Genomic DNA, 24,321 nt, shown 5'->3' with positions numbered 1-24,321 from the left:
TATTTTGGAACTGGGTGTCCTGATTCTTGCAAAGCCCATCACCTCTCAGACTCTGCAGAACATTCGCTGCTCCAAAGCCCTGTCTTACAGGCGGGAGGATACACGCTATAATCAGGACTGGATAATCAGCTCTAGCTGTATGCCATGACCCCACATGCAGCTTTGCTATTACAAACCCAATCAGAAGATTGCTGAAATCTGGGAGAGGATACGCACCGACTTCACTGGGCATTCAATCAACCAGCAAAGTAAAGATGACGGAAGCCAGTGCCTCAACGACATGAAAACAGATGTATCTAAAGGTTAGGACTGTCTCTCGGAGTAAAAAAGTCATAACAAACCTGAATCGAAAGCAGAAAAGGCAGCTGAAAGAAGATGCAGAGGAAGAGAAAAGATCTTCAGCATCATGACAGACAGCTGGAATTCCTGCGTGCTGGCCTCCAGGGTGGAAAGCTTTTCGACAGAGAGAATATCTGACAACGCGGGGGCAAAACTCCTCTGGTGGAATGGATCAGACAAAACAGAGCAAGGCAGCACTCCGAGAAATGCCCAAGAGCTGCAGAGTTGCTCCGACTGAATGCTCAAGGGCCTTGAACACCTGAAATCCTTTCAGCGTTTCTGAAATGTTCCCTGTCAATTCCTATCATCCACTGCTTGTTAGCTGCTGATGCTTTTCTCAGTGCCTTGGTTCTCAGCTCTTATACCCCAAATTCCACTGGGGAGAGCAAGAGTTTGGCAAGGTTTAGAAGCTGCCTTTGTGTCCAAAATAATGGTTATTCATATAAAAACCACTGGGTGATGCAAAGTAATAGCTGGCCCAGCAGCGCTGCTCTTAGCAGGACCTCTCCACCCTTCCCCCTTCTGCATTTGGAGACGTTCACGCCGCCTTTGGGAGAAATCCAATATCGAACAAGATGACAGTGCTCATGACTATAATGTGGCTGCCTGGGAAAAGTCTTATGCATCAGAGCTGAAATGAGTAACAGGGCGGTGCAGTGAGCATTTTGCTTGCAGTCTGCTGCTCCTTTACCTAGGTGAGTCAGGAGAACGCCACTTCCAGAGCTGACTCGTCGCAGCTCAGAGCAGATGCTCCACTTTGGGTTCGTTTCTATCAGAAGTGGTCTAAGCAACCACAAGTAATTTGCTGAGGTCTGCTAAGTGACTCAGCCCACTTCTATCAGGCCTTCTGCTTCCAGACTTGGGAAGGTCCTTTTGAAATCTTTGGACACATTTTCAGCTGTAGGGCCCTTCATACAAACAAGTCTTTTGATTCCTTCTGCAGTGAGATTTCTGCTTCGGGAACCAACAGGTCTTGCCTTGAGGACCCAGCCCTGAGCACTCAGCCTAATTGTGGAGCTCCTGCTTTGCTGCCTGCTTGGGGCAGGTGGCCCTGGTCACGCGTTTGGCCCAGTTTTCAAAAGGAGGTAAGTTGTAGGGGGTGCCATCTTCAGGGAGAGCACTCTGCTTCATCAGGAAACTGCATTACAGGAGCAGTTCTGCAAATGATAGCTTTCTCCTGGGACCTGGTGTAGCATGTGGCTATGGAGAGCTGTGATGCACCTGAAGACCTGTAGAAGATGGCTTGCGCACCATCTATCTGGTCTGTACTATCTTATGAATGTTCCTTTTGGCAAGGAAGGATGGGGAGGGAGAGGGACTTGGCAAAGACTCCTTGTTCCTTAAAGGCAACTTGGTGCTCCAATTTCTTTTTCTGTTGCATGTTCTTGTTTACAAGAGATCCTTTTCCCCCCTTCCCAATAAAGTGTCCCATCAAGTAGACAGCATGGTAACTGACTGAGGAACTTCTGATCCTTGAAGGCCCCTTCCAACTGAACTGTTCTGTTCTCCTACAGCCACAGCACAGGTTGAAGGTGAGAGACACGTTACCACGATGATGTGTTATCCTCAAGGAGTTATGACTCTGCAAGTATTTGTTCCAAGACAGTAGGGCTCCATCATGCTCTGGCCCCGTATCATTTCTCAGAAATTATTCACAGCATGATCTTTCCCACCCATTAAACACAAGAGATTTAGGTCAATCCCTCAGGCACAAAGCAGGACGACAGATTTTAGACAGAAGCTGAGTCCTTGGAGACCGTGCAAGAGGTTCTCACATTATTACAAGTATTGACTGTGGGCAGAGATCAATGTGGCTGCTTAAATCACTGCTAAGCCAGATTTATTCTTCTGCGTGTGGCACAAGAGAGCTGCAAGTAGCATGCTCTGAGTAACGACAAGGCTACAGCTGTGCAGGGAGCAAAACAGACATCCCAAGTGACCACATAGATTGTAAAGAAGTTGCAAAGCACCTCTGCAGCTCTTCTTAGCGTTACTTTGTGCTCTCCCTCTTACAAAGTCTCTCCAGGGCTGGAGGAATCTGCACAAAGCTGGTGCTTCCCAGCTGTTAGCACTCCCCTGGTGGCGCAGGGTGGGCATCTGTGCTATGTCACATTTCCCTGCTGTTGGCAAGTGTTCCCTTTGGTCACCGCGCTTGTGCATTGCTTGGTTTTGCATGCTAAATTGTCCTTATCGGTGGCAACCATCACCTTCAGAAAGTCTCTTCCAAAGCTGTTCCTTTAGGCCTTTTTCAGCCCAGCACAAATAATCGGCGAAGGTTTTGTGTTATGTAAATTTCTCTTCCAAGGCCTCGGCACCAAGGATGTGTAGAAGAGCTGTGCATAGACGCGCATTCCTTTCCAGAGCAGCATGCATGCCACAACAGACGCACCTACCAGATCTGTATGTACTAAATCTCTGAATACCTACCAGATCTGTATGTACTACAGACTCAGCCAGACATATGGTTGAATCCCAAATGCCATCAGTTCTCCGAAATAGAATCCAGGACAAGGCACTGAAGCCTATAGCATATTCTTATGGCACTTCTTTTAGCTAAAGAGATCCAGCCCATACTTGTTACTGTGACTCATGGTATCTGAATCACTTTAAAATGTTGCACTGAACCTACAGAAGAAATAAACTAGCAGCTTTATAGCCATCTAGACTGCGTTAAGTCTCCTATCTCTGTACGGGATTTAATGTAAAGCCTGACCTTTTGTCTCCTTCCATCCAAATCTCTTAAATCTCTGTAAAAATTCTAGGCAGAATTTTGAAGAGGAGGTAAACTATTTTTTTAAGTGTTGTAAGCAATGTAAAAAGGATGACCAGGAAAAAACTGAAGCAAGTTGCTGCCAACAGTCTATGTTGCAGTATAGTCCAACCCATCCTTGCCAATCTTGCAGTTATCTGATACAGTAATTTTAGTTAATGCACTGTCAGGCACAAGCAGTACAAAAACCACGCAGCTGTATTTAAGCACCTACCCACTAAAGTAACAAAAATATGCCTTTCTTGAGGCGTCCGTCATCAATAAGCTGTTGCTCGATTTGCAATTCAAAAAGCATCGAAGCCACGCAGCAAAGCTGCTGTAAACCACACGCCTCGTTAAGCATCTTCGCTTCCCGGGTGGTTCCTTCGTGCAGTAGGAGTGCTGCGGAGCGCGATCCGCGGCGAGGTGTTGGAAGCGCGTTAGCCAAGTGCTCTGCGTGTCATTTCTTTTTTTGACTGCCAGGTTGGAGGTGCCCCCTGCAGCACCCATCCCCAGCACCGTGAGCTGGCGTGAAGGAAACAGCCAGGGCTGGCAGAGCAGAAGTGATGAGAGCAGCAGGCATGAGACGAGCCTCGTTGTTAGGGGCAGCCCAGCTGACCCCGGCTCTGCCCCTGCTTTACAAGCGTGGTGGGTGTACAGTAGGAAGGAAGAGAACTGTTAAATTTGTGAGAAACCTCCGGAGGGACAGCAAAGGAAGCCGCACAGTGCTGTCTGCTGGACTGGATAAGACAAGGAAGAGGGAAGCCAGCTTTCTGCATGCAGCTCGCTTTGAGAAAATCACCATAAGCCCTGTACTGCAGAAACATCTAACCTTCTGCACTGTGAAATATCCATCCCTTTTCTCTCAGGCTCTTTTTCCTCCTCTCTGTCACCAGCGTACCCCACTCTGTCTCCACAATGCAACTTGTGCCAGTGTAGACAAGGTGGCATGGGATAGGCAATACGCTCTGGAATAGGAATAAGATACCAAAACATGCCTGCTGTGCTCTGGCCCTTCTAAGTTTTGAGTTGTTTTATTTTTTGTTTATTTTTTGTCTGCCTGTCCCTTGGCTGGGGTTTTGTAATAGCTTAAGGGACTTAAATGTACTTGAGGTATATATAAAGACTGGATTTATAGAGGGCACGTAAGCGTGCAGTCAGGGAACGAATGGCATACCTAGTTCTCACTGAGTTCCAGTGCTAATTAGGCTGGCTATTGATCCTCATCTACACTTCTAGGTGTCTCACCGTAACTTTCTACGTGACAGTTCATTTAGGCCTATTTGAAAAACCCAGCCTATATCTGTAAATGCAAAAGGTCTTTGTTTTACAGCACTCCGTCTTAACTTTCCACCTTGCCTCCAGTCCAGGAGGAAGGAGCTGGTGGTGTGCTTGCTCTCGCATCCAAGATCCCCGTTAAAAGCCGCTACAAGCTGACACAAACAAGGCCAGTGCTCTGCTCAAGTGACCAGACGGAGCTGCATGCCTTTCTTTTATTCCAGTTTTCCGTGGCGCCTCCCTGAGACCAGCAAGCCAAGCCTGACTCACGGGTGGGCTGCCCCCGTGAGCGAACAATGTAGATGTGCAGCGAGAGATTAGCGAACAAAAGCTTAGGAGTGTCTCCGTTCAAATTAAGTAACAGATGGACCTGGGCTGTGTGGGGGCTGATAACGGTTATAAAAAGGCCATCACCAGACTGCGGCCAGCCCACCCTGGAAAAAACCCACTTGGTTGTAAATCCTGTGTGCTGTTATAACTGCCTGCGCTAGTAAGGCTTTATTTTTACCAGCTATCATAAAACAGCATGGCTTATTTTAGATGCATGGCTTGTAGTGCTCACTTAAAGGGTTGCCAAATCTCTGATAGACACCTACAAACAGAGATGTGCCTGCCTGGGCAGGGAACGGGGAGCATAATTAACCTACAGAAGGCAAATGCAGTATTACAGAGCGGTGTTCGGTGCTCCGTGTGGTACTACTGCCTTGTGCTTTTCTCCTCTCCTAAGTAGCTAGGTGATGGCACTCATTTCTTCTTAAATACCCGTAATAAGGGAGTCTCTGGTAGTCTCAGCAGGACCGGGACCCCGCAGTACAAAGCTGTGTGGAAGATGATTGAATATTTGCATTCACCTGAAGATGTGAGCATTTCAGGATTTGCTCATAATTTGCTCTTCCTGCTCACCACTAGAGAAGGCAAGGGAATGTCTGTCTGTAAACGGAGTCATGGAATAAAATCTTAACCTGTTTAAAGCTCTTAATTTAAACCAGCATCTTAAAGACCTGCCTGTATTTGCTGCAGACAAAGCCCATTAGCATCCAAACCATGCACACAGTCCTTTTTTCTTCTTCTTTTCTTTTTCTTTTTAATTTTTGCTTCTCCCCCTTGGACAGGAGGATTTGCTGCTCTACCTCCTAATCAGACAGCAAAGCCATTGGTATACATCCAGCCTACACACCCCCACTTAGTCGTGAAACAAGTTGCTAGCAAGCAGATACAGAGCCCTGTTAAGACAAAAGCCTCTCTGCAAAGCAGCTTCTTTCAGCAGACAAACATTCCTCCTCTCTTCCATGCAGGGAAGGAAACATAGGTGTTGCCTGGTGAAGACTGCACAGTGCTTTTTGATGCTTTCCCAAGATTTGTTTTTGTCCTGTTGGGTTGCAGCTGCAGACACATTGCTTCAAGTATCCATCTGACAAGGCCATCTGGAGGTAAAAATTTCACAATCTTTGATTGCAGCTTTGCTCATAGTACCACAGCATGTTTAGGGGTGAGGTATTAAGGCCCTGCATATCTGCACTTTCACAAAAACAAGACAGCCTACTCTCATGATGAGATCTGCACACCACCTGCTTTGCAAATCCTGAGGCCTGTGCTATCAGGAGGCATCACGAGCCATGCTCCAGAGCTGTCTGAACAGGGAGAGTTCACGCTTACTCAATGTCTTAGCACAAGCCTGAGCTCTTACTGGACATGTTGAGCTCGGACCTAGTCCACTGGCAGGTTGTTGTGCCCTGTTCTTCCTAAGAGAAGAGGGATGCTTTAGGAAAGAGGTACAGTTGAACCAGCAGCTGGGAATCCAGTGAGTAAGCTCCTAGGTCGATGGGCCTAACCTGCTTACCCCATCTTAATGAAATAGCTCTTCACCCATCAGAACAGACATCGTTCAAGAGACCAAGAGCCAGCTCCACAATGGTATTTAAATGCTGTTGACATCACGAGGGAGATAGGCATTTAATACTTGGTAGATGTGGCTGTACGTGCCTTGCCCAACACCTTAATCTGTGCACGACCTAGCTCTCCTGTTTTCCCCAACTCACACCCCAGTTTCTGGGAAAGGACTTTCTGGGAAAGGACAGCACAAGATAGTGCAAGGTAGGAATGAAGCAATACTTGGCTGGATAACTAAAATCTAGAGACAGAAGTAGAAAGGGCTAGAGAGTTTGATAGAATCATAGAACATCCTCAGCTGGAAGGGACCTACTCAGATCATAGAGTCCAACCCAAAGGAAAGATGGAAGAAGTCTGACTTTGCCTCTCAAAATCTGGAACAAGGAGTAATCCAGAGGAAACAGGAAGGAAACATATAGGAAAGCTGTGCATAGAAGACACTGACATTACTCGCCCTTGCAGCCCTGAGTTGCTTCTCCCTTCCCAAGAAATGTGAGGCTGAACTGAAAGTCTCATTTTCCTTGGGTAAGCATCAGGGAGCACGGCACACAGCTCCTGCATTGCATCAGATACCACTAACCAAGGGATTAAGTCTTGCCCAGATCATTTATTTTGCCTTGCTACTGACCTCTGAGGTCAAGCCCCTTGCACAGATGCTTTGAGCTTGCAATGTTACACTGCCTCCAGAAGGAAAAAAACAGGGGCAGGTGGCCTTGCCGTGTGGCTCTGAGGGAAGACCATTAGGCAGAAGAGCTGCTAATTATGTCGGCACCAAGTTTTTGGCAAAACCCAGAAGAGAAATAAGGCAACAAGGAAATAATTACAGATGACTTGGCTAGGAATGTATTAAAACGGTCACATTGTACTGAGCATTGTTTGTGCCATTTTCATTAACAAATGAACAGCTTAATTACATCTTCACTCTGGGCAGGCTCACAGCCAATACCTGACCATGAAAATTAGTGCATTCACTGAAAACAGGGCAGGAGCAGACGTCAAGAGGTCAGCTCATCCCCACCTCTGCTTTAGGATGTGAAAACCCAAGGAACAGAGCTGGCTGGGCCCCTGGATGTCTGCTGAGACTCTTGTGCAGTGTTTCCCTGTGAGCACTTTCATCTGTTAGAGGGCTTTACGTTCATCAGCTAAGCTTTGGTCTCCTCAAATTCTGTGTCCCTGCCAATTCAGTAAGGATGTACAGCCCCTGAAAGTTCACTGGAGGAAGAAACTGAGGATTGGGAAGTTCCAGGAGAGTAAGGAATGCACCACAGCAGCCTGCAGTGGATGTACGATTCTGTGACCTTACAACAGCAAAAGTAAAGGCCAAAAGCGGTGAGCATTAAAGAGAAGTGGGAATATTTGCACAGGGCAAATTTGAAACCAGCCCTTCCTGCCTATTCCCACTTGCCTTCCATTCTTTTCCAAGCCAGCCCCAAGAATTGCCATATTGGCACATCCTACATTATTTTTCACTTCAGCAAGTCCCTTTCCTCCTGAAAGTGGCAGATGCTGATACCAAATTAGTGCCAAGTGGGAGGGAACCAGCTGATAACTGTGATAAGAGCCAGAGGCAATGGTCTTCCTCCTGTCCTCTCCCTTCCTCCCGACAGGCTCTCGTGGCAGCAGACAGATGTTAAAGGAAGTCTCCAGGGTAGAGTCAGGCCAGTGATGCATGGCAAGGACCTGTGGACAGGATCAAGGAGACAGAATGATCTGTAATGGGAAAGGGGCAAGTGGGACAAGTTTTTTTTTTTTTTTTTTTTTTTTTTTTTTTTTTTTTTTTTTTTTTTCTTTTTTCCCCTTGTGTGGGAATTTGACTCAAGGATTGTTGAGAATCTCATAAGCCAAAGTGACGTTTTCCAGGCTGAGTGCCAGCCGATGCACAGATTGGGTCTCAGCAGGTATTTGACTTCCACGGGAGCTAGGGTGCTCGATACCTGCCTGACCCTGCCTTTTGATGAGGACACACGTATCAAAAGCTGCCTGAAATGCAAAGACAGGAAATAAGCGGATATGCTATCAGCACCAGGCTTTGCAATGCTCTTTAGTGTCTGGCTGTGTCCCAACCATCAATACAGAGCCTCACAGGGTTTTAGCCTATAATCCTCTATTCCTCTGTCTGTGACTCTAATCTCTTGATCCTTAGGTCTCCTCCAGCCTATAGCTTGACCAACAAAGCACAAATTTGAAGTTCTGCTTATCAGAGACCAACCATGTCATCTTCCTGTGGAAAATGGGAGTTGGGGAGAAGTAGCAGTCATCAGGGCCAGGAGCTGATAGCAGGCTAGAGAAGGGAACGGGAGAGGGCGTGAGCAAGCACACACACAGAAAGCATTTATGACAAGACTGAAAACAGCTCTCCTTTTAAGAGCTTTTTTTTTTTCCTTACAGATTTTACAGTATCATTTTGCCTCTTTTTCATGTGTATAATTCTAGCCTGGGGTATAAAACACAATTGTGTAGCTAATGTGTTGCACAAAACATGTACAAATGAACGTTGCCAGCAAGTGACTGCCGGCACCAAGGGAGCGTTCACATCTGCCTATGAGCTTGCTACCCAGAGCCTGTGAACCTACTGCCGTCATTCCACGCGGGAGAGGTGGGGCTGTCTGCTCCACGGCCGCTTTGAAGCTTTGCAGTGAATCTGTCAGAACAAAGGATGCAGATTTACAGGGGAAAACTGCATTCAGCAGAACGCTGCGCAGGCCACGTGCAGGCCTGAAGACGTGAGTTGGGGGAATATCCTTCCAGGGGCTGCCCTGAATCACGCTAACAGATCCGAAAAGCCTTACCTCATTAACATCAGCCTGAGCACAGGCTTCAGACCTGCAGAGGGAGTTGTGCTGTTCAAGAGATATTTCCTTGGGAAGCGCATCAGGAATTAAAGGTAGCCCAGATGAAGTCACTGACAAAGATGAGACGCTAGCAGCAGAGAGAGCACTGCTAGGAAGATGCTGGCATAAATTAGCAGGAGAAGCAGGGGGAAAGTAAGGCAATGTCAGAGCAAGGAGGGGGGAGGAAAGCCATTCTGCCTTGTCCCAACCTGGATTCCTGACCACAGCAAGCTTGTTTAAAAGAGCAGAAACGAGCCTCGGCCAGAGAGGTTCAAAGATTCCTTGTCCTGGGGGAGTTGAGTGAGCCACATATCTGAGAACTTCTCCCAGACCCTGACTTGTTTTTCTCCTTAAACATATCTTGCAGCTATTTTTAGCAGAGAATTTTCTCAGCCGACTGCTCCCAGTTGAGCCCTGGTCACAGCCCTTTTCCCAGAGCCACAGGCCCAGCAGCAGAAGGGTTGCTGCTCTGCAGGGAAGCACCTTCCTGGCCACGAGCTGTTCCCCAGGTCAGCTTAGCCCCATTTCACTGTTCCACTGGCTTTGGGGTTTACATGTGGAGCTGCCAAGCCTCTCCTGAGGCGCACCAGTCTGGTATAGGCACACTAAATGCTCTCACAGACCCAAAAGCCAGACGCGGGGTTACAATTCTCTCTGTAATTTCAGAAGGAGCTAAAGTAGAGGGTGGACTGGACTTGATAACTGTCTGTAGGCTTTTTAAGAGTATGAATGGCAAGAAAGGTGGGAAGGAGATGCAAAGAAATTATTAGGCTGACATTAATAACAGGATCTGCTTCTCAGCACTAAAATCTATTTGGATTCCTTCCAGGTCCTCCAAGGGAAACAGTGGATGCCTTTATTGTTCATAAAAGTTACAACTAAATTCGGACTGGATAAAGCTTAAGGAAATACCTCTTGGAGGACAACCCTGCCTTGGCTGCTGGAAGCCGATGAGGTAACTCCCTTCCTCTTCTCTGGTTCTCTTGGGGCCCTTATTCCTCCTTAGCCAAAATGCTAACCTGTCCATCAGTTCCTTGGCTCCTCAGCTTCCAGCACAGAGCAAGCTCTCTGCCTGCTCTGGATGTCTGCCTGTGTGCAATTAGCAAAGCATCAGTTCACATAAAGGGACGCTTCACAGGGAAGCAACGACTGCAACTTCTTTAATGTGGGGCTTGATTTAATACCAGCCTGCCAGAGATGGGCATTTAAATCAAAAAGGCAGATCGGGGCACGTAGGTGGGCAAATCGAGTAACGCAGGACTGAACCCCTGCTAACATTCAGGGGGTCCCTGGGGGACCGGGAGCTCTCAGTGGTGTGGATGAGACACAGGGAGGCTGCATTCCAGTGCTGTGGAGCAGCAGCAGTCAGTTGCTTACAGCAGAGCCACAGTCAAGGAGGTTCCTCTAACAATGGCCCCTTCTTGGTCAGTGTATCTGTTGCGTGTGTGTCTTGGAGTCATGTCAGTGAAGCAAACAGATTGGGAACATATTTGTACTCCCCACAGCAGTACAGAAGCCAGCCCAGACAGAGGAGAGCAAGCTGGGCTCTTTTCTGCTCCTTGCCTCGGCGCCAAGTTTCCAGCTCTGCTTGAAACCTGTGGCCGAGCCCTGCTTTGGCAGGGGTGAAGGGAGAGGACAGGCAGGGTCAGGAAATACTCTACTTTCAGCTCGTGCTTGAAGAAGTTGGCAGCTGGCTACAAGAGAAGGAAGCCAGGCTGAACTCAAAGAGCTACACACCTCTGAAGGCCCCCACAGGAGATTAAATCTGGCTCTGTGCACCTTTGCCCTTCTCCCTGGCTATGCTTAAACAAATGGGCCTGAGAATGGCGTTCACCTGGGACAGCCCACAGATGCTGTGTGAGGGCTCATCCCTTCAAAAAAAACCTTCAAAAAGCTTCTCCAAGCCTAGCAAGGATCCCAGGAGCCCAGGATTTCTCTGCGACCTTCATGTACACGTTCCAAAACACGGGCACTTAACCTTTGTGGCTCCCTTGAAAATCCCAGCGACAGCGTTTTATGGATGAGTATGTTTCCCCTAACATCTGCCCCCTGTATCAGATGCTGCCAGAGCCTCTCTCTCTTCTGGCTCTGCTCCCAGCTGAAGGACAGACAATAGGCATTTGAATGCAGTCTCCACTTCCCCTCCCTAACAGCCTGGGGGAGAAGGCACATTGGAGCCAAGACAGCACTGAAAGCACAGCTTGCCAGCCAGCGACAAGTCTGTCTAGATCATGGCCTGCCTCTTCTTCCCCTCCCAGTGTAGCTGAACCACTGGCTGCAGTTGTTACTGGGCAGCCAGGCCAGCTCTGCTGGGCACTAAATCCTGGCAGCATCCCACCAAGCACACTGAGGGAGTCCCAGCACACTGCTACTACAATCAGCCTGATCCCTTTCCAAATGCTGCCAAAACCAGCTCACCTCCTGAGTTCCCAACCTTGCTGGCCAGGGCACTGGTTAATCGACCTTTCCTGTACCTCTCCACCGCTCCGGCTCACCTGGAGACGTGCTGGGCTTCCCCTCGCTCACTCCCACCAGCATCTTGCTGCAATTAACTGACCCAGGCGGTGTGCAGGGCATGGAGGAGCAGCGGGCTTGACAGGGGTTCAGTGAGAACTGGTTTGGATCTTCCTAAAGAGCCATTGTTCTGTCTTTCTAGAAATAGCTCTGCTTCTTGCATCCCGGAGCTGTTCAGCCTGTTTGGCACTGCTGCTGCTGCTTCAGAAACAACAACAGAGCAAGGAAAAACCTGTCTAGACACCATTTACCTTCCATCAACTCCCATTGCCACATCAAAGCACCACTTCAAACAAACCTACAAACTGGCCAAGTAATAATCCCCAGCTCTCCTGTGTCTGCTGCAGCCAGAGGCAGGCAGATCCGTCCCATCGTGCTTCAGAGTTCATCTTTAATCCGAGCTCTTCTGAGAACAGGAAGAGAGAGAGGATCAAAAATCTCATTACAGGACCATCATCAGAAGTCACCTGGCCTCGTGCTACTCAAGGAGGACCCACGTTCTTTCTGCTCAGCATCCAGGTACGAGCAGAAATCTCACCTGCCACCTATCAGCAATCTGCAAACACCCTTTGAAAAGCAACCATGTAAAGGAAAGCAATCTTCTCTGCAGACCTTTGCTGGGGCTGGAGCAGGCAGCGATGCACAGGGTCTCTCCCACTGCTGTGCAGCACGTGGCGTACAGCTTGCCAGCATGCTGCATTCGTCTGAAATTGGACGAGACAGAGTGCTGCGCTGCAAAAATCCACTAAAGGGCAAGCCAGTGGCTGTGCTGCCATCAATTGTTTCAGACACAGTTCTCTGCTTGAAAACGGGATTGCAACGTGAGGGCTGCTCATCATCCCGAGCAGGCGGCTTTGCAGCAGTTCTAAGAGCCAGGCAGGTCTGAGGTCTGCAGCGCATCAGGTGCCGCACAGACACGTTCTGAAGGGACCTGAACCTGGCTCCACGGACCCCTTACCTCCCCAGAGCTGTCTGTGAGAACGCTGAGCTAACTATGCCACGAACCAGAGATCAAAGATCCTATGCTACCCAGGGAAACTGAGCTCACCAAGAGCTACAAGCAGCTTGTCCACCACGAGGCAGCAAGTCACTGAGTGGGATGAAGACACAGGAGCTCAGGTAAATGCTCAAGATGCCTCGAACCCAAAGGGGCCAACAACAGCAGTAAATGAGGTGGAGAAGCTTTTAGGTCGCTTGAGCACAAATTACTTGAAGGCGCGTTTGGGGAAGCACCTGGCACTAGCATCAAGCCCTGGCCCTGTGCAGCCTCCACAACAGCAATATCTAGCTCATTATTATAATAAGGGTCTTTTGAAACACCTTCTGTGTGAGAGACAGCTAAGAAAATCCAGTCTGGCTTTATTCTGTCTGAGGCAGAAACAGCCTTTATTTAGCAAACTGCTGCTAACAGCTCTGTCTCATTAGGCAGTGTTTAGGGAACCAGGCTGCAATTGTTCTGAAGCCTGGTGTTGCAGAAAGCCTTGCTAATGAGGTCTAAAGGAGACGATTCCTCCTGACAGGCCCACAATGACCTAGAAATCCTACTTAATTCCCTGTCAGTGAAAAAGTGCTGAGTAACACTGAGGTGCAGAGGCACTGGGGGCTGATTTGGGAGGGAGGCTGTGGCCTCTGTTCACACTTTGGGCTGTGACGCAAGAGCTCTAGGGCAGGAAAGTCAGCGCTGCTCAGCTATGCAGCAGCTCCCCAGATGAAGCAGAGGGGAGGCTGGGCACACAGATAAGCAGGGACTTGCTGTGGGAAGGTTTGTAGCCCAGTCTGTAGAAGACTTGCCACCATGCAGAGCACACAGCGTTGGGAGTGGACGTCTCTGCTTAACATAATAGAGGAGACAGGATTAGGTGCTTAGAAAGAGTGTGGCTCCAGCTAGGGCACCTCTGGAGGCCCTCAGTGGCAGCACCTGGATGTGGTCTTCTCAGTGCTTGTCTCCACTGGATCATTCTTCCCTACAAACTGTGCCAAAACCCCCGCCAAGACCCTGACTCAATTAACTCAATTTTACCTACGTTCCCAGGCGTTGTGTGCCCAGCAGCTCACAAACTTCACCTGCAGTGCTACCAGGAGAGCTGTGGTATGTGCTACCTGGGGAACTGCATCTCCTGCTGCCTGCTGGTCTCCTGTGGCTCGGATGTGGGACGAGCAGCGGCCGCTCCAGCAGGCCGTGCGTGCGCCCTGAAGGTGGTGGTAAGCTTTTGACACATTCTGCCCCAACCGCTTTTCCTTATTTCCTTGGAGGAAAATGCAGCAGGCTGGCACAAGCCAGGACCACAGACGTGCTGCTTTCAAGTGGTTTGCTTTCGACAAGCAGCGTGCGTGCCGTGGTTAGCATCCTCTGGGCTGGGTGGCCCGGAGCCAGCCAGGCCAGAAGCTGAGGTACAGGGACTCAGCTGGAATGTGGGCTAGATGCAGCTGACCTCGAAGACCATCCCCAGTAAAGACCCTTGCAGGCATGTGCTAGCCACCTGTTTCAGCCAGCAGACGAGGGACTCAACCAGGAATTCTGGAACTGAATGCACAGTCTGTTAAAGAGGGGTCTGAAGACTCCCACCCACCGTGAAGCTGTCGCTGATGTATGCTCCCGTACAGACTCAGAGCACAGGAATGCATCTTTGCCCATCACGTGCAAGACTGCTACTCCCTTACTGCAGATGCATCCCTGTTTAAAGTACAGCTCAAATCCACAACGGATGGCTGCGGAAAAAAAAAAAAGAAGTGGAAATAAAATCACCAGCCGAAATAACATCTAGAGACAGTCTTAAAGTAAGTAATGATCTGGGGAGCCTTCGTTTCTGAAAAGCCAGTCTGAAATGCCTCAAGTAGTGTGATTTCAAAAGACGTCAGATGGCTGCCCTGTGGGTCAGCTCCCTTTCAAAACATGTCAGGCAGTGCCTCGGAGATCACCAGTCGCTTTGGACTATCTAGGCCCTAGATTCCTTTAGCAGATCCCAGGTCGTGTTGTTTTTTATCGCTGTTTTCCAGCTGCTGGTGCCAGAGCCCAGCCTGATGCCTCAAACCAAGCCCACCAGAAGCAGGACGCTGAAGAGACCTAGCTGCCTCTGCACCTTATCTGCTCGGGCTCTGCTGGCACAGACAGAGGATCTGCTCAGAGCCATGAGGAAAAGACATATGCTGTGAAAGGAAGGACCAGCTTTATTTTACCAGCCTGTGTTCGCACCAGCAGTGTGCTTTAAAGACTGCCTTGCAAAGTAGGAATTAAATCCAAAGGTGCCTATGCATCTTCCTCGCTGTCATCCCTTTATCAGTTATCTCCAGCCTGCTCTGAGCTAGAAGATGAAAGGATCATAACACCACTTATCTTCCCACTTAAGAACATGCTTAGCAGCTTGCTGCTAAAGAGGAGGATACTCAAGCCTTGGGAAGCAGCTGTAAATTCTGCAAATGGGTTCCCTGGCATTTCTTTGAAGGAGATATTGCTTCTCAATGAGGGATACAGAAAGGAAACCAGGGAGGGAGGAGAAGAGGGAAGTCTTTGTAGCAAAGAAAACTTTGCCTCATGTCAAGATCGTGAAGCTGAGTGACAGATGTGAGACTTAAAGCATGTGTGTCTCAGAAGTGACCGAGCATGAGCCAGGAACTGAAAGGCTCTTGGGAAGTATTTAGGCAGCCAGACTTGTCATGTTTGTCACTAGACCGCAAGAAGCTCCAAAAACACACTCTTCAGGACTGTGCAGTGCTACAGCCAAGAAGGTTAGGGATCCCCTTACATGCTGCGGGCAGAACTGCTGCACGCAACCAGCTCCAACTCCAACAAATCCTCTGTGCCTCTCCCTTAATGACAGAAAAGGGGTAAATCTGCTGCCTCACCTCCGGACCTGACCCTCGTCTCCTCTCTTCCCAGAACTACTTGTTATCACATTGAAGCTGGGTCCGTGCCTTTGTCTATGCTTAGCAGCTGAGTCAAAGTGTCAGAGCTGCCAAACAGAATCTGTTCCAAATATTTGTGAAAAGAGGAGGCTTGGGGAGCCTGCAGCAGAACACCACGATCCTCCTGGTGAGGAGAACAATCGCTCTTGTGGACTGGCAGCAGGCTGCTGGTGGGCGACGAGCACGCCTCGCTGCAGCCTCGGGAGGGAGCTCCCTGTCCCTGCCGTGCTCACGGACCACCACAAATGAACTGGGATCTCGAATTCCCTCTGGCAATGCCCCAGCAGACTCACCAGCCCTGATCGTGGCTCAGCTGTTGGGACGGAGAACCCAAGTTGCAGTTGGTAACGGGGAGAGGGGGGCACTGGAGCGCCTCAGAAGCTGTTGCCAGCCAAAATGCTGACTTCAAAGGGCTGATCTTGCCCTGTGTGGGAGAGCGTGCAGCGCCTGTGGGCAAGGACAGCTGTTTGGCCAGGCCCAGCAGAGAATTTTTGAGGGAAGAAGAGAGCAGTTCGTACCTGGGTTAACCTCCCCTCCAGCACGCGCAAGGCAGATCTGGCAGGCAGAGCTCCACATTGCCCTGTTAACATTGCCCTGTTATTTATGGGATGTTGAGAACTGGCCAAAGCAAAGGGAAAGCACCAGAGACGTAAGGACGTTCAGCAGCTCAGTAGCCAGGGCTGCTTGAGGGAGGACCCAGGAGATGCAGGAGGCGATTACGAGGCACCCTGCTTTCATCTCCAGTTCAAAGGCAACTCCATCAGCGCTGACCGAATTGTAGCCAGCTAATAGCTGTTTGCTGGTGCATGAGAAAGGAGATATGCCATTGCCTCCTTGCTCCCTGAGAGACCAGACCAACCCCACCACTGCATTACCTGCAATCTCAGCAGAGTAGCTAAGAGCAGAGGACACGGAGCAGCACCTCCTCTGCTGCGGGAGCTCCTAGACCAACAAGGAGCCTTCATGGCATGTGTGTCCATTCCTCTCAGCAAAACACAGATCAGCCATGCTGATAAGGGGCTGTATTTTTTCCTTTTACCTTGGTTGTTGGTCTCTAAACACCCCGACAGAACCAACCCACTCCTCTGAGGATGGGTGACTCCCACGGAGCAGGGCTGCCGCAGAGGTACGAGGCATTGTTGTGCATGGAGCTGGGACTTCCTCTCCTAAGGTATGTTACTGATGCAGACAACCTCGCCCCGACGGGACGGATGTTTTCCAGGCTCTAAAAATAACTCGCTCCAAACAGCATGGTGGGTACGAAGAAATGTTTATCTTCAAGCTTTTGTGGAGATCGATGCAGAAGAAAAAGATTAAAGCGAAGGTTTAAGCACGCATTAAAAATAGCTGTTGATAAGATCCTTTTCGGGATAAAAGCTGTTTTGCAGAAGCAGCAAGAACTGCAGGGCTTTGCAACACCTTCCCTGCCGTTAACTGTGTAAGCTCCCGGAAATCATTCAAGAGAGTGTTAGCAGCCAAAGCGCCCCAGGAGGAAGTCCATTAGCAGGCAGCAGCCTCCTTAATGGATCCTCCGGGTACGTGGCAGAGCTGCCTTCCCTGTGGACACTCAGTGCTGTCCACTGCTGTGATTCAAGGGCTGTTCGTGCAGCCGTTCTCATGCAATACTCTGAGGAATTCTCTTAAGCTTTATGGCAGCCCAGTAGCACAATGAATTCATCCTTTGGTAGCTTTCACTGAATGAGGACACCAATTGGTACAGTGAGGTTTTTTTTTTCTGTACAGCACATGGCGAAGACACACTGATACATGAACAGAAGCCTTACGTGCTACTGGAATGCAGGTAAAAGCAGTAGCATATTATTAAGGCTTTTGTCTTGCAAGGATAGCATCCTGGCAAAACATAAACCTTGTCTCCAAGTCTGATCTGGGCCCAAAGAGCCAAAGCCTTGTACATCTATGTATACCTTTTACATCTATGTACACCTTGTACATCCAGCAGAGCCTTGTACCTCCATGTCCAGACAAAACCATCAAGTTCTCAGCTGTGTGGCCACCTCCACTTGAGCAGCCCTGAGCCAGCCAGCATAGAGCCCCCGGGAGAGATGTAACGTGCCAGGAACCTTTCTGCTGGGAGCAAAAAGCAGGACCGCCATGCAGGGCACTTCTTGGCTATATTAACAGGTAAGCCTCGTTTCACCAAACTCCCTTCTATGGCACTGTTTGCAAGTCTTATTTGTTATTACTAACGAAACAAAAATTCTGACTTTCTTTGGATATGTAGAATAATACTGTGGGCTACTTCAGCAGCCACTGAAGGACTTATACCAGTTATACATCTTGAGATGTAATGGATAAGACTGTCAAAAATGGTAAGTGGATTGGGTGTCTCAGGTAGAGCAAGCAGAAAATCCAGGTGCTTTCAATGGACCTGAATTTTTAGAAATATTGTACTTCCTCCCTCCTAAACAGATTCTACAACAGAGTGCCCCAAGTTACATCCCACGTGTAAAATGCTGGCCACTACACAAAGAATTGCCCCGAAGGTTATTAAGGTGGGGATTTTCGGCCAAGGGTGTTAAAAGCACAGCCAAGTAATGGGAACAAATCCCCTCAGACTCCAGTGGATTTCTGCAGCTCAGCAGAAAATCTTACCTAGGCCACCCAAATATATTTTTAATAGTGTGCTCAAAAATCTTGAAATCCTGCTGAACGTTGTCAGCTGGTACCTTTTAGCTAGATGCCAAAGATACGGCAAGTCCCTGGCACAGCTCTAAAGTTTTACTGTCTTCAAATGAGGCAGCTGTTTCCAAATGAATTAAGAGGACTCTTAGAAACCTGCTGATCTTACATTTGTGGTGTACTAATCAGGTACGCTGATGGGGGAAGGTTGGGATGTATTCTGGCTTTAACTCTGAAATCCCTGGGATTTATGACTTTAAAAAAAAAATCACAAAACCTAAAGCATTATCTGAACAGAATTTAATTTCATCTACTTCATCTATTATTGCACTGAAACCTTCATTTCCCCTTGTAACGGACTCTGTTAAGCCCTGTGCTCCACCCCACACGCGGGGCACGACATAACCCAATACCTTATATTATTTTTACCGACAAGTGATTCTTGTACGGCAGAACAATTCCCATTAATATGTCGAGCTTATCTCAAGTACCTGTGGGCTGTCAAGTTACAGCATGTACATAGCTGCTTTTAATTAGTTAATGTCAACCCCATGTTGGCTGGACTCCCATTTGATGGCTGTCACCAGTTTGCAGGTCGGTTTGTGGGGATCCTACCTCGACTGGGCTCTCAGGGGCAGGGGAAATTGCCGAGGTGGTTTTTAAAATGTATTTATTTTTGCAAGTTCCATTTATTAAAGAAAAAAAGAAAAATCTGCATCTGCTGCATTTTTCCCCACCAACTGCATAGTTTGGAACATGCCCAGCTGCTTCTCAACACCTAACACCATTTCTTTGAGTACTCATTGCAGCTTTCACAAGACTCTTTAGCACTGCAGGGGAACACCCTCTCTAGACCTCGCTCCCTACGTATCGGTGTTTTTTCTCTAAGCATTTTGAAGGCCTAGCTTAGGATGCTGCTCTAATAAGAACTGGGCACCAGCTCAATTATGCAGCTGTCTTACTGGCTTTGCACCTCCAAGCTGTGCTTTAGACAGCTGAACTTCATCAGGGGAGTCACACAAAGGGTTCTTACAGCATGAAACACAGCAAGGCAATCAAAGGTAGCTACTGCTGAGTTAGAAGTGATAACACCACCTCAAGCTGGCCAGTCTTGTGCAGGAGACATCTTTAATATACACCTCCCTCCACATCTGTCCCCAGGGAAAGCCTGCTTGACCTCCACTTATCCGAAATGAGAGCAGAAGTTTGCGAGGAGCTGGTTATCCTAGAGGCCAATATTCAAAGTCCTCGGAGTGCTGCTGTCCTGCTCCCCATGGACAGACCCGTTTGCTGGTATGCCTCTAGCAAGAATTAGCCTCTCCAGACAGTACCTCTAATCACAAGTTAATACCAAGGGGATTAGCACTCTGAAGGGGAGTAAGGAAACACAGGCCTGAGCTTTCCATCCAAAAAGAACTCAAGGTTTTTCTTATTTTTTTAAATTTTCTTCTGCTTCTAACTACTGAAAACTCTCACTTGCAGTATAAGAACTGAAACCCAGCAGGTATTTCCTCTGCCCCAAGCCCAGCTATTGACTGCACTGTACCCACACAGTAATCCAACCCCTTTGGGTGGAAAATTAAGACTAAATCCAGAACATTCATTAGTGTAATTAAACGCATTAAATGGTTCTTAAACCATGTCCTGACTCAGCAAGGAGTGGGTTTTGTTGCATGGTACACACCCTCCGCTGCATGGAACTGACACTTAGTGGTTGAATTTTGGTTTTGGTCCTGTGTTTATTAAAATGTGATACTCCCTGGGGGTTCAGAGAGAGGGCAAACATCCCTTATCAATTGGAAAAAGATACTGTAGATCATATTCCAGTTGATGGAGAAGCCAGATTGAGAATGTAATTATCCTAATTAATTTCATATCAGGAATTCATCTTTTTTTAATATATAAACATCAGTTTCAAAGCAGGCCACCAGCTTTTATGCACAGAGTAGTTGTTTTTTCCTGCTGAGGGACACGTTTGCAACTCATGCTCTTGTTTTTTCCAAAAAGAACTCCTGAGGACTTAGGATCCTGAAAAATACTTGTTGTTGCTGTGGAAATTTTCCCCTTGCTAACTCCCTCCCACCACTTTCAGGAGTTCACGAACCTTCTCCGGATCATCAGGGCTTGATGCAATCAACTGTGAAGCATGAGCTCTAAATATACAACTGGGAGGCCAGCTCTGCTTCAACACCCAGCCACTCAGCGCACGGAGCGATAAAGCAGCGAGCGCGATCTGCAAGCGAAACTTAAATAATAATCCAAGTGAGCTTCAGGGAAAGCATGAGCAAGTGGGGGGTAAGCCTTTGGAGCTGGCAAAAGATGGGGGCAAACTGGCAGGAGATCCAGAAGCAGGCCCACCCACTGCCATTATGCAGAGCAGCTTTTGTCCTTGTTTGTGGGGCTGAATGCAGCTCATTCCGCTTTATTTATTTGTTTAGGTGTGTTTTGGCAATTTGACCTGTGTTCCTGGTGCAAATCCTTAGTGTGCGGACAGAGAACTGAAAATCAGCCCCAGCACACGCGCCAGGAGACCCAGGATACATCTCACACAAGGAAAATAAACAGGTCAGTGAAAAAACTGAAGTTCATGACGAGGGCAAACATCTCTGTCCGCAGCTCTTTCTCCTCACAAAACCCCCACATTTTATTCTTTGAATCTGCTTCTGCTTCAGTAACCAAGTAATTCTCTGAAATATTCAGAGCAAGAGGGAATGTGCTGGTGTCACGTTCTTGGTCAACAGCTGTAAAGTTGATGCGATCCAAGTTCTCTTTGGTGGCGATGCCAGATATTGCTTGCCTGAATAGGAACACCAAGCCCTTCCTAAGAATTTTTTTGAAGAGGTTATTAAGCATCTCGTTTTGGCATGGCTCTCAGAGCTGCTTGTCCTGATTTTTTCTTTTTTTTTTTTACTGCCTGTTGAAAAGAAAGCAATACTGCAAATACTTCCCATCAGAAAACGACAACAAGCAACTTATCATAACTGCAAGAAAGCTAACAACATTTCCACCAAGTGATTTTTGGCACTGACAGCTGACTCGGAACAGTTGTTGGGGGCTGGGACAGATGGACTTCATATATATTTTTTTTAAAAAAAGGACTTCTACTTTGTAAGTTTGGAAAAGTCTCTTGCAAAAATCAGAATTAAATCAAAGTAAGATTTGAATACACTGAACTTTAAAAGCGAATTGTGCCGGGGACTGGTCCTATCTGCCCATCAAGGACTATAAATCATCAACATGTTTTATTTTTATCAGGAAATACTTGAGAATTTTGGGAAGGGCTCCGTGGTTCTGCCCTCAGTCCAACACGTGAAACCCTTAAACACCAAATGTTGATTTCCAGGGGAAAGCTTGCACCAGAGCCATCGAGGTAGGACTTAACGCTGATGTCAGCTATAAGCCCTGCTTTCCATCACTGACGCCAATAACTTCCGCTGGTATAATTATGACCATGGCATTTCCCTGATGCGCAGAATCTTTAGATGCTTTTAGTGCCTAGAGCAGGGTACGCGCTGACTGCTCCATGCTTCGCTGGCTTCAGTTTCATGGCAAAGTTTTAAGGCCACGATCAAGAGAAGGCAATCCCCACTCTGCAATGCTTGCAGTCTAAGAAACACCTTACATTTCTCAAGCAGTTTTGCAGTTTGGGATCACAGCCTCTTGTTAGCCTTGTCAGCTTCCTTTTCTGCCTTTTTTTTTTTTTTAAAAAAAAAAAAACTAGTCAGTTGGCATCAAATGCATCCTTACGTTCTCACTCCTCTGGGACTATCCAGCACCAGCTTCAGCACAGGTTTAATCTTACACACTGCTGACAGCCTCACCTTAACTTAGTGGGATGCCCCCGCTATGAAGCTCAAGTGTAGTGGAATGAGCATTTTTATTCTCAGCCTTGGTTCCTTCTACTCCTCAGGGCTTATGACCCCAGATTTGAAAACAGATGGAAACCATCGCAGGGGGAGGCACGCCAAGGCAGACAGAACCCCTGTGTTAAAACTGGGAGCAAGCCTGCTACTCGACTGCTAGATGTTCTCAGGCAGAGGCCTGAAGCTAGTGGTGTGTGGCTGTATTTAGCAACTTTGGACTGACAAAAGAAACACAAGTATCTGTAGTTCATTTCCAGTCTCGCTGCCTTTTAGGCCAGATTCAACAGGACACTTCAGCGCTGCTCATGTAGGGGAGGAAGGAAATGAAGCACCTTTCTACCTTGCAGGCCAACCGTAAGGAAAGTTGTGTGAAGTCTGACATTTTTCGCATTCAAATGGAGCATCTGAATCCAAAGTTAGGACCTGGAAGAGTGTGATGCTCCAGGATCAGGTACTCACGATTCCTCCAGCTGAAACTGCTCAGCTACAAAGTGCAGCAAATCAAGTGAACAGACCCTGGATGCAGAGCAGGACCAGCTCCTCATCCCCCGGGGGTACTCCACCCCAGTGTCTAAGTCACTTCTTTCATTTTGGAGGTAATAGTTCCCAAATCTCACTTCTGAATGAAGGCTCTACAAATCATTTGGAGTTAAAGAAGCATTTTGGTTTGCCCTTAGATAAGACGTTTGAAATATTTCAACACACTTCAAGCTTGAGCTGACCCAACATGGTTATTTGTGTGTCTGTGCACACCCGTGCGCAGCCCGGTGTATTTCAGTAGCTGAACTTTCCAAATCAGTTGCTGATTGTCACCCTAACCCTGCTCCATCCCTTTTTGCCTTCTGCCGCCTGCCTGGAAGGGGGGAGGGCGACGCGAGCCCACCGGCTGCTGTCCCCCGTCCTCAGCCCCCCACTATTAATAGCCAGACAACAAATGAGCCCGAATTCATTCCTGAGCGGAATTAGCAAATGTTTTTGCAATTAAAACTGCAAACATTCATGCGGGGCCCCCAGAACAATAGGCGCCTGTGCCTGGGCTTGAATAGGGACCAGTGTCCGCCCTGCCTGCCTGCCGAGGCTGCACATTCCTGGCACCCTCAGCCCTCGACCCGCTCCTCGCTGAGCTGGGCTCCTGCAGCCTCCTGCCCCTCGCCCAGCCCCGCTGCCTCCAGCACCACAGCTTCTTGGGGTCGGGAATGGGAACAGGGTCAGGGCAGCGCATTCCCCTGCCCCTTTTCCCTGGGATCACAACTGGGGTACTGCATCCCCCCTTTTTCCCAGGGACTGGGCACCACATTCCCCCCTTCTCCCCAGAATCGTGACCAGGGCACCACATCCCCCTTTTTCCCAGGGATCAGGCTCTGCATCCTCCCTTCTCCCAGGAACTGGGGCACAGCATCCCCCCTTCTCCCAGGGATCGGGGCACAGCATCCCTCTTCTCCCCAGGACTGGGGCACTGCATTCACCCCTTCTCCCAGGGACTGGGACACTGCATCTCCCTTTTTCCCAGGGACCAGGGCACAGCATCCCCCCTTCTCCCCAGGATCGGGGTACCACATCCCGCCCTTCTCTCTGGAATTGTGATGGGGGCACCACATCCCCCTTCTCCCCAGGACCAGCACACCCCATCCCCTTTTTCCCCGGGACCGGGGCACCGCATCCCCCACTTTTCCCCGGAATCGCCACCGGGGCACCGCATCCCCCTTTTTCCCCAGGACCAAGACACCACATCCCCCTTTTTCCCCAGGACCAGCACACCCCATCCCCACTTCCCCCAGGGACCAGGCCACCATTTCCCCTTCTCCCCATCCTCCCCCCGGGGACCACCGCATCCCCTTTCCCCGTTCCGCGATCGCTCCGGGAGCCCCGCACCCCGGATCCCCCAACTCCTTCCCCAACTCCGCAGCCGGGGCCGGCTCCCTCCGGACCGGGGGGTCGGTGGAGGGGGGGGGGGGGACAGGGACAAGCCAACCCCCGGTCCAGGCTTCGGTTCCCGGGGACTCACCGAGCAGCGGCAGGAGCAGGAGCAGGACGAGCGCCGGCCGCCGCAGCGCCATGATGGGGTGTGCGGAGCCCGGCCGAGCCTGCGCAATGCCCGGGCGGCCCGGGGGGGGGGAGAGAGAACCGGGGCGGGGGGGGGGACCGGGGGCGGCCCCGGGACTGGGACGGGGACGGCGGGGCCGAGATCCGTCCGCTGGGGGATGCGGGAGGGGGGGCGCCCAGCCCGGAGCCTGGCACCGCGGGGAGGGGGTGGGAGGGAAGGGAGCCCCTCGGGGGGGGGGGGGGGGCCCCCCCCGGGGGGGGGGGCCCCCCC

At 49.3% G+C, this 24,321-nt stretch overlaps 1 protein-coding gene and 3 long non-coding RNA genes across 4 annotated transcripts in view; 3 read left to right on the top strand and 1 right to left on the bottom strand.

Moving 5' to 3' along the window:
- The window catches only part of JAM3 (junctional adhesion molecule 3), a 33,264-nt gene extending 9,149 nt beyond the window's left edge, over nucleotides 1-24,115 (bottom strand). Inside the window, exon 1 of the mRNA XM_035346004.1 lies at nucleotides 24,013-24,115. Within this exon, the coding sequence (XP_035201895.1) occupies nucleotides 24,013-24,064 (52 nt within the window). The 5' untranslated portion in view covers nucleotides 24,065-24,115. The remainder of the gene's footprint in view (nucleotides 1-24,012) is intronic.
- Nucleotides 1,457-10,879, top strand: LOC118177929. Its single transcript, XR_004755977.1, has 4 exons — nucleotides 1,457-1,600; nucleotides 5,662-5,796; nucleotides 9,917-10,042; nucleotides 10,755-10,879. It is a non-coding gene; the product is annotated as an uncharacterized LOC118177929 (long non-coding RNA).
- LOC118177930 lies at nucleotides 12,370-13,863 on the top strand. The gene is made up of 2 exons (XR_004755978.1): nucleotides 12,370-12,720; nucleotides 13,634-13,863. It is a non-coding gene; the product is annotated as an uncharacterized LOC118177930 (long non-coding RNA).
- Nucleotides 19,315-21,239, top strand: LOC118177928. The gene is made up of 3 exons (XR_004755976.1): nucleotides 19,315-19,437; nucleotides 20,583-20,709; nucleotides 21,070-21,239. It is a non-coding gene; the product is annotated as an uncharacterized LOC118177928 (long non-coding RNA).
- Nucleotides 24,116-24,321: the final 206 nt, after the last annotated feature.

Source organism: Oxyura jamaicensis, chromosome 24 (assembly GCF_011077185.1).
Source record: "Oxyura jamaicensis isolate SHBP4307 breed ruddy duck chromosome 24, BPBGC_Ojam_1.0, whole genome shotgun sequence".
Lineage (NCBI taxonomy): Eukaryota > Metazoa > Chordata > Aves > Anseriformes > Anatidae > Oxyura > Oxyura jamaicensis.
This window is presented reverse-complemented; position numbering and strand designations above follow the sequence as displayed.